At 34.7% G+C, this 10748-nt stretch overlaps 1 protein-coding gene across 2 annotated transcripts in view; it reads left to right on the forward strand.

The window, feature by feature from the left end:
• LOC106877846 (uncharacterized) overlaps positions 1–10748 on the forward strand; it is a 158006-nt gene that overhangs the window by 137713 nt on the left and 9545 nt on the right. For both annotated transcript variants that reach the window (XM_052968273.1, XM_052968274.1), the window contains exon 5: positions 1986–2067. In XM_052968273.1, coding sequence (XP_052824233.1) covers positions 1986–2067 — 82 coding nt within the window. The remainder of the gene's footprint in view (positions 1–1985; positions 2068–10748) is intronic.

The following is a 10748-nucleotide window of genomic DNA, read 5'->3' on the forward strand; positions in this document are numbered from 1 at the left end:
CCACACTCAGCCTCTCCTCACTTTCACATACAGAACTTTTCCTATAGTGTACTAACGAACTGGTATAATTGCTTACGTGTTATTGACTCTCTTTCTATCTGCTGTAATATTTCTCACACACACATGTATCACTCACATACACACTTTTCTTTGTATGACGGCCTGTCTTTGATTATGTTCTTATATGTCGCATTCACACTCTCACACAGACATACATCTTTAACGCTATAATAAATATCTCTGTTATTCATCTAATACGGTTGTGGTCTTTCATTACTGGTCATCTATGTTATCGTCGCATAACATATCATGTATATCAACTTTGATATATATATATTTGTATGTTCGACCGTGTGACACGTTTAAATAAAAGGAGTCCTCTGTTTTTTCCATTCGTCACCTTTTCTCCTTTTATGAGTTCGCACGGTCGTCCCTTACATATATATTTCGTTTTTGTATTTTTCTTTATTTTCTGAAAACAACTATATTGTTTTACAGAATTATAAGAGAAAGAAGAAAATTATGAGTGAGAATGGCTGCATCAATAGGGTAGATCAGCTAAACACCACCACATGATCTTTCAGTGTCTCTAGCAGAATATACACTACAGCAAACATTCAGACAAGTTGAGACCCTTTTAAAGAGTTAGAGAAAAAAAAGCATGTACTACTTTTCCTCTTCTTACTAAACAAAAAGGAATTTTTTTTTTTTTAAATAAAAGCTACCAGCTTAAAGATTGGCAGTTCATATCCCATTGTTTGTATTGTGTCTAAAGCTCAGATACTTAATTCTGAATGGTTGAGTATTTTGCTGACTTCAACTATGTGTGAGTAATCTCACAGCTGTTTGAAAATAACCTCACTTCCTTGGGACTATCTAATAAAATACGAAAGCTAAGAGGTAAAAACTTTCACATAAACTCCAAAGTGAATGCTTTTGTTCTGATTACTGCTGATAGCTCCTGCACCTAAACTGAGCTAAACCTGTTTCCATACACTTTTAGACTGCGCTACATTGGTGAAAATGGGAGTGAGGTCTTGACTTGGATTAGATTACGGTTTCCATCTATAATGCTCAAGTTTTGAATGCCAATGCCACATTGTAGTGTCTTAGGCTAAAAGAAACTTTTTTTTTTCTACAAATTAAAAGAACAAAAGAAGACAGACATTCTGCAATGGTTATAATGTTTATTTCAGGCATTCATGTTAGAAACTTACATAATAAACATTATTCAATGTTTTGATTCCGAAGCTGAAAACAAAGTTGTTTTTTTTTTTAATCGATGATTTTAAAAATATAAACTATAATTCTTTCACCTACTTACAATATTTCATGTTGAGTATGTTTATAGTTTAATGAGCACAGAATTAATTTCTTAATTATAAATAATATAAACTGCTTTCTCATATCTTAGGCAAAATGAAAGTATGTAAAATATACTTAAGTAAATTATATAAATTATATTAAGCCACTTCAAATAAACTTTTTATTTTCAAAATGAGAGAAAAGCACTCTTTTACCTGCCCAAGTTATTCATAAGTTCAAACCTTACTATAGTTCTTGAGTTGTACTCAACTCTGCTTCATTGACAAAAAATGGTAAGATTCCTACTTCACAATTATATCATTTAACAATTAAAGAAACATCCAGTCATAAAATAAAATTACTTCAGCAATCAATCAGCTTATGCAATTTGGAAAGGTAAATATTTGCAAAACCCCATTACATCTATCCTATGGCTCAAAATCCCATTACATCTATCCTCTCTCTCTCTCTCTTTCTCTCTCTCTCTCTCTCTCTTTCTCTCTCTCTCTCTCTCTCTTTCTCTCTCTCTCTCTCTCTCTCTCTCTCTCTCTCTCTCTCTCTCTCTCTCTCTCTCTCTCTCTCTCTCTCTCTTTCTCTCTCTCTCTCTCTCTTGTCTGTCTACAATTATCTATTTATCCCTGTCTTAGTGTATTTTTCAAATACTTTTCTTTTTATTACAGGTAACATGGTTGGTCTGATAGTTGGTTTTGTGGTTGCTTTCATTATCATCATGATCATTTTCATTGTTTATTACAAACGCTGGTATGTATATGAAGCATAATTTGTGATAATTCTTCTATCTTGTGAAACATTCAATCACTGACATCAAGCATGTTTCAATATAGTAAAATCAGAACCTTTTAATTGTGTTTCTTTGGCATGACACACAACAGAATTTTCAGATACATTCAGAACATTTTACATATGTTGAACTAAAAAACTGAATAAATAAATAAACATTTCAACTGGAAACATCATTAATCATATTATGGCTAGAATTGCTAGCAAGTTTAAGCTATTTTAACTCAAGTTAAATATACTGAAAAGTGCCTTGATCTTTTTGTTGCCATATTTCAATTCAAATGCACTGCTTTTCAGTCAGTTTATTTTGAAAATAATGAATAGTTTAATAAAATAACCTTGTCATTAATTAGCTGGTGTGTGGAATATAAATTAAGAAGAAATTTTGTTGGAATGTTTCAATTTAGATTACTTTAAAACAGGAAGTTTATACCATAGAGTCAGGTGCAGTTTTATTGGTATCAAAAGGACTAATCTTTATCCTGGTTTACCAAACTGACATAAATATTACCTTCTCAAATATCAGAGTCTGATATGTTTCTGATCGGTAAGAGAAATGCATGTGTGTGTGTGTGTGTGTACACCAGGAGATACTGAGAAGTTCTTGGCTTTGGGTAAAAGAAAATACAGAAACGCACACATGCATGCATGCATGCATGTGCACACACATTCTTATCTAGTCTAACATGCATAATACATCTAGTTTATGAAACCATTCAAAGCTAAGACATACAAAAATTGTTAGACTTTGTAAGTTAAACCAAATGAAAGTGCTCTATTTAAATCTCTTATTAATGTCTTGAATACATGTTTCTGCTTTGAATATTCATTTTGATAAAATAAAATGTGGTTGTATATCTATGGTATACACACACACACATACACATACACACATACATACAGCAATGCACTAGATATCTTGGTCCTTAGCTTTACAAAGGAGATAACAGAGGACTGAGATATCTGGTGCCTTGCTGTACTCAAGAAGATCCATCTACCACTACAGAATTGATACCACTGCCGGTGCTGCATGGAAAGCACCCAGTACACTGTGTGGAGTGGTTGGCATTAGGAAGGGCATCCAGCTATAGAAACCATGCCAGAATAGACAGTTGAACCTGGTCAAACCATCTAACCCAAGCCAGCATGGAAAACAGATGTTAAATGATGATGATGATGGTATATATATATAAACTTAGACCGGTATGCATGGGCGACTGCTGGTCTTCCATAAACAACCTTGTCTGGACTTGTGCCTCGGAGGGTAACTTTCTAGGTGCAATCCCATGGTCAGTCATGACCAAAGGGGGTCTCAGCATATAAACTTACTGTTTACAAAAGTCGGGATGTGTGGCATTCAGTTACTCAATAAATGAAAAATGCACTAAATACTACAAACTGTACACGTAAGACAGACACAGAAGGGCCGTAATTCTTTATCAGTTACCATTTATCAGCAGCACTCATCGAAAGCCTTGTGGGTGGATTTGGTAGGCAGAAACTGAAAAGAAGCCCACCCATCGTGTGTGTGTGTGTTTGTGTTTGACCCCCACCATCACCTGACAGCTGATGTTAGTCTGTTTACATCCCTGTAACTTAGCAGTTTGATAAAAGAGACCCATAGAATAAGTACTAGGCTTACAAAGAATAAGTCCTGGGACCAAATTGTTCAACTAAAGGTGGTGCTCCGGCATGGCCACAGTCAAGTGACTGAAAAAAATAAAAGAATATATATATCATCATATAAGATGGATCTCTGCATAATTTTAATCTCATAAATTCTGCTCCAAAGCTATTGCTTAACCTGAGACTATACTAGAAGACATTGTCTAAGGTGCTGCACAGTAAGATTGAAACTGGAACTATGTAGTAGCAAAGAACTGCCCTACTATACCTGTGATAGTTTGGAGATTTAATTTGTCACCCAGATTATTACTACTTCCTGTGCTTTAGTCATCATTAGCAGAATCCACTGTGTTGCAACCATTGACACAGTTGCCATTCTGAAGATATCTCAAATACCATTTTTCTCTCCTTTGTCAACTTTGGATCTCCTCCAAAAAGATCATATGTACTGCCTGCTACTATTCGTCCTCTAATCCATTCACCCTTACATGCTACCTTAAAAATCCTTTTGACCTGCCAAATAGGATCACTGAGTTGGAGAAGGAAAATAATTAGAATACCTGTTATTCTAATGAAAAATAACTTCTGAAGGAGTCACTTTTCACTGTATATAAATGATACAATTTATGACATTTAATATCAGACTTGGTCTAAATTGCTAAATAATTAACCTAGATAGTTCCTTTAAAGCTGATTTAGTAGTATAAATATGGATATTATCACATTAATCATTTGTTAAGGCTTTGAAGTACGAAGAATGAACAAATTGACTTGTATAGACACATGGCATTCTGGGAAAGAATATCTAAGTCAAAAGCTGAACATGTAAAGAATAGAAATTCAACAAACAGTGTAATTTTGATGCTGTTGTATCTGGCTCCTGTTCACTTGTCTTAAAACCTCCCTTTGGAATGCAGATAATCAGTTGAAAAACTAGTCATGATCAACAAATCCATTGCTCTACCTATGTAACATATTCTACTGCCTGACATGCATATGGTGTGCTCTATGGTAGTTCAGACATGTTACTTTTTTTACTTTTATGATTTTTATTTTGATTCTTAATGAGATTGGTCATTATTTGCTATGCAGCTAGAAACTTGTGTACATACTCTTTATATTATACCTAGAATGTAATCAGTAATTGGAGAAACCACACAATATATGAACTGCTAAATTGATATATCAGCTGAAGAGCAAAACTAATGCATTTACACTTATTTATTAATATCATGCAATTTTGACAGTGCCTAAAAATAAATACAACAAAAACTAATCAAAAAAATGAATATTGCATTCAGATTTTTATGTCCACATCAGTTCCATTGACAAAACATAAATAATTTCAAGGTACACACATTGATATAGGCAAGATTGAAATTGTGCTTGTGTACAATTTAAACTAACCACAGGGAATCTCTGTGCTTAATCAAACTATGTCATGAACAAATGCATAGATTATACAGAAACCACCAGGATATTCTGGAGACTCTGCTAAAACTAACACAACTGCACATATAGCTATGTTTTTAATATAACACATGCACATACACACACATGTGCAAATAAACACAGAAAATTCTGTGCCTTACAAAATGACTCCCACAAAAAAAAAAACTGTAATAAAATGTTCTTATTTTTCTGTCTCTGTGTTTCTGTTTCTTCATGCACATCTCCTTTATCTTGTTTTGAAATGTAGCAAAGCATCCTTGTCTATAAGGAGCCGTATACACTACATATGTATCTAATTTGAATGTTTCTTATTCACATTCTTTTATTTGTCTACCCTTTACCCTTGCCACAGTTCACTGCAGAATGTTTATTTACCTGTTCATGTATTTGCAAATTGAAACAGATAAAATTCCAATATGTGGGGTGTATTTTATACAAAGTTATGTAGACGTTTACAAATGAAATCTATTGAAAGCAATTTTATTACATATTTACTGATCATGGTCAGTACTGGGTAAACACTTACGTGCCATTCTTGTTTCAAAGCTGCTTCTTGTAGAGTGTTATAAGTGTTTTCAGTTGATTTGAAATGATATCAAATAATATGAAGGAGTAGTATAAGCACTGATGTGAGGACCTAGCTGTATACAGCTAGGTCCTCACATCAGTGTTTAATTTCATACATCTATGTACAAGGCCTGTACTCATATTGGTTCAGTTGGTTATTCCCCTTACAAACTGGAGTTCATCAAAAGGAGAAAACAATGTCTTAATATAAAATACATAACTCTACAAATATTTAAGCTTTTCCACTTTTTAGATACTGTTATTTTTTGGTTGTTGTTTTCCTTTTAATTACTAAATAATGTTAGACGAAAATCAGCTTCTGTTTTCAGTATTCATTGCATCTTCAGTTTTTAGTCACAAAAACCCAGGAGTGGGTGCTCATAAGTTGTTCTACACTAAACATTTGATTTTCATTGAGAATCAATCAAGGATCTACAAAGAAATTTTCAGCATAACCAAAGCTTATTTAAAATTAAGCAGCAGCAAAAAAAAGAAAAACTCCAACAAGAAGTAAATGGATATATATGTTTGATAAGCATCTAAAGAAGAGAAAGATTCAGGCACTGTTCCAATGGCTTTAAAGAATTAAATGCATGAGATATTTGGCTGATATACTTAGAACTGAAGAATGAAATTGATAAAAATATATATATAGATAGATATTGGACTGAAAAATCCTTTTGGATAGAAAAAGGGTTTTTCTACCCAATATTCACAAGCTATTATTTATGTACATGCTTTGGAATATTCAGAAAAAGAATTATGTATATACTTAGATACATGCATGTATAGGCACAGGCATGGCTGTGGTAAGAAATTTACTTCCCAACTACATGGTTCCAGGTTCAGTCCTACTGCATAGTACCTTGAGCAAGTGTTTTCTACAATACCTTCAGGCTGACCAAAGTCTTGTGAGTGGTTTTGGTTGATGGAAAATGTAAGAAGCTGGTCATGTACATATATGTGTGTCTTTGCATCTGTGTTTGTCCCTCACCTCCAGTGTTGGTGTGTTTGCATCCCTGTGACTTAACAGTTCAGCAAAAGAGACTGATAGACTAAGTACCAGACTGTAAAAAATAAGCACTGGGGTCGATTCATTCAACTAAAAATTCTTTAAGGCAGTGCCCCAGCATGGCTGCAGTCTAATGACTGAAACCAGTAAAAGATAAAAGAAGATATATAAAGGTACGTTATATGATGGGGTGTGTGTGTGTTTTTATATCATCATCGCTTAGCGTCCGTTTTCCATGCTGGCATGGGTTGGACGGTTTGACTGGGAACTGGTAAGCCAGGAGGCTGCACCAGGCTCCAATCTGATGTCAGCCACAGCTGTGATCTCACTTTACTTGCTGGGTCTTCTCAATCACAGCATATCTCCAAAGGTCTCAGTCTCTTGTTACTGCCTCTGTGTGGCCCAACATTTGAAGGTTGTGCTTCACCACCTCATTCCATGCCTCCCTGTGTCTCTCTCTTCCACATGTTCCTTCCACTGTTAGGGTGTGACACTTCTTCACACAGCTCTCCTAGTCCATATGCAGCACATGACCATACCAGCGCAGTCATCTCTCTTGCACACCACATCTGATGCTTCTTATGCCCGTCATATAACATCCCTTTTTCTATGCTGGTATTGGTTGGACAATTCAACAGGAACTGACAGTCAAGAGGGCTGTGCCAAGCTCCAATATCTTCTTTGGCATGACTTCTACTGCTGGATGCCCTTCTTAATGCCAACCACCTTACAGTGGACTGCATACCTTTTTCATGGTACCAACACTAGTGAGGTTACCAAGTACTCCCAAGACAAGAACCCCTCAACTGAATGGAGTACAGTATTGAAGGAAGTGAAAGTATGATAGAGGGACAGAACAGATGTGTTGCTGAACTGGAGAATACATGGATTCACCAACTAGAGAGAGAAAGAGACAATAATTATGATGATGAGGGCACACACTCAAAGTACAAGGTGAATATGAAAGAGAAGGGGAGAGAAAATAGGGATAGAGGAACAGAAAAGCTGAGTAAGTAGGTGAGCTTGCAAGCATGTGAAAATAGTGTGAGATGTGATTAGACATAAGAAGTGATGTGGATGCAGTAAATGTCAGTTTGTGGGGAGGGGAAGTGAAAGAAACAGCAGTGGGGAAAAAGGGTAAGTGATAAGGTACAGTATTAGGGATACAAGGTGAATTGTGGGGGATAAATGGTATCATTTACAGTAGGTGAATGAGTACTACGACAGAAGATTGATGGAGGGATGTATGTTGGAAAATGAGTTGGGTGAGGGCGGTCTTGACAGAACCTCATTTTTGCTGTGATGAATGGGTCTTCTCAAACACAGTATATTGCCAAATGTCTCAGTCTTTTATTAACTCTTCCATGAGACTCAGAACTTTGAGATTAGCCTTCACTATCCACATCTTTCTGAGTCTCCCTTATCTGCAGGTTCCAACCATATTTAGTGATTGGAACTTCTTTATGCAACTTCCCTTATCCATTTGCTTTCTCATGACCATACCTGTACAGTCTTCTCTCTTGCATACCACATCTGATAGCTCTTATGCCCAATTTTCTTCTCAACACAATTCTACTTTGTCGAATATATGCACTGATGTTACACATGCAGCCTTTGCATGTCTTCTGCATTAATAGCCCAAGTTTTACAACCATGTAACATTACTTTTCATACACAAGAATTGTACTTATTTGCCCTTAACGCTGAGAAATAGGTCTTTTGTTACCAACAGTAGTTGGCTCTCTGAACTTCTTCCATCTTGTTCTTCTTATGCTAGCAACTATACTTTGACATCCCCCTCCACTGTTAATTTTAAGAAAAAAATGTTCTTTTTACAGTTTTTGCCATGGTGATTGTAGGAGTTCTTTTCTCAATTTCAGTTGAAGTGCAATGAGTCTCTTAACCCTGTTTGCTTGTTAGATTTCAAAATGTTTTAAGTCCAAATCTTTTAGAATATATATTCTTACAGTCAAGGATCAAGTTTTGATTGGTTATAATTTTGAAGACGCCTTTTGTTTTTTCTCATGGGTGTTTTTGTCAAAATGTTTAGCTTTCAGGTAGGTTGGCTTCCTGGTGACGTCATTTGTTTGTTGAACATTTTCATTCCTTATTGACCACAGTCGAGGAACAATTTCTGGTCGGTTGTAAGTTTCATGACATCATTTCTTTTGATCAAAAAAATTTTCCATTTTGGACAAAATATTTTTGTTTTGGCAAAGTTCAGAATTCTACTTGATTGACTTCTAGGGGGTACTTCTTAAGGGAACTGTCCAACTGGAATGCTCGATACCATCAGGTAAAAACAGGTTACCAAGTCCGTTTTGGTATTTGAATAAATCTATTACAAAATTGAAAAACGACTACACATTTTGAGATTCAGGTGCATTTTCAAATCCCAAGTGATTTGATCCACAACTGTGAGTTGAAAGTTTGAAACTAAGACAATTGCAGTATTGAAGGCACATCTTCGCTAGTAAAAAGCACACTTATATTGTTAACTTCTCTCAAACATCTATTATTTGTTATAGAATGTCAAAATTTTCATCACACGAACTGCAAACTGGTTGCTAACAAGATTACACTGCATCACTGAGATGTGCGTAATTTTATCGGTAACCAGGTCAATGTTTGTGCATTGAAAATTTTAACATCCTATAATAAATGCTGAAGTGAAGTCAAGTCTTCATGTAATTTTGAATGGCTAAGAATATATAATTTGACACGAAAACAAATAATGAAATTTGTTTTCATGTCAAGTTATATATAAAAACAATTTAACATTAAATTGAAAGATTACTCAATACTTTTTAGTAGAACACATATCTATTAATTTTTAAAAAGAAAAGGTTAACAGTGCCTTTGAAGTTTCAGCTTACTTCATTTGCATATGAAAATTTTTGCTTATGTATGACTAGTGGTTAGTGACATAGGAGTAAAAGTTAGATGGACTCAGAGACAGAAGACCTTCTAGAGGAAGGCAAGAAAGTTGAAAGGGCAGACAACCAGTTGTAGGGTGAATGATCTATTTATAGATGCATGGGACAAGACAGAAGTAGGAAGGTATAAAATAATAATGTAGAGAACATCTAGGAATTTCTACAGAATAACTTGCTGAGAGCAAGCTCCATAGAGCTGTAAAGGCTAAGAGTTAGCCTTGGCTGAAACAGGACAGTAAAGAGCAATGCTAAGTTGCAAGAATAGAACTTCGGGTATATTTAGCTGAGAATAAAAGGTTTGCCAATGTCTTAAGATGTGAAAATCAGTGGTATAAGGTATTCTGAACTGCAAGATAGTTTGTGAGACTAAATCAAGACATTGGAGAGAAGTGTGAATGGAATTACCTCATTCATTTTTTTTACTCAATGAAAAGAAACAAACATGGAAGTGCTATTATGAGAGGTTACTAAATGCAAAGAATGTGTGAGGGAAAACAGATCTATGCTAAGTTGGCCTAACAGAAATCAGGGAAGTTATTTTTGTACATCAGGAATCCCAGCTGAGCTACTTAAAATATGTAGCAGAATGAGATATGACCTATCACAAGTATAGTAAATCAGATTGTACTGGAGGGTGTCATAATATATATATGTATATATATATACATAATATATATATATGTATATATATGCATAATATATATATGTAAATATATATATATATATATATGTGTGTGTGTATATATATTATATATATATATATATGTGTGTGTATATATATTATATATATGTGTGTATATATGTATATATATATAATATATGTGAGTGGTTGGCGTTAGGAAGGGCATCCAGCTGTAGAAACTCTGCCAAATCAGACTGGAGCCTGGTGTTGCCATCCGGTTTCACCAGTCCTCAGTCAAATCGTCCAACCCATGCTAGCATGGAAAGCGGACGTTAAACGATGATGATGATGATGATATATATATATATATATATATATATATATATATGTATATATATAATATATATGTATATATATGTAGCAGATG

This window comes from Octopus bimaculoides, chromosome 5 (assembly GCF_001194135.2).
Source record: "Octopus bimaculoides isolate UCB-OBI-ISO-001 chromosome 5, ASM119413v2, whole genome shotgun sequence".
NCBI lineage: Eukaryota > Metazoa > Mollusca > Cephalopoda > Octopoda > Octopodidae > Octopus > Octopus bimaculoides.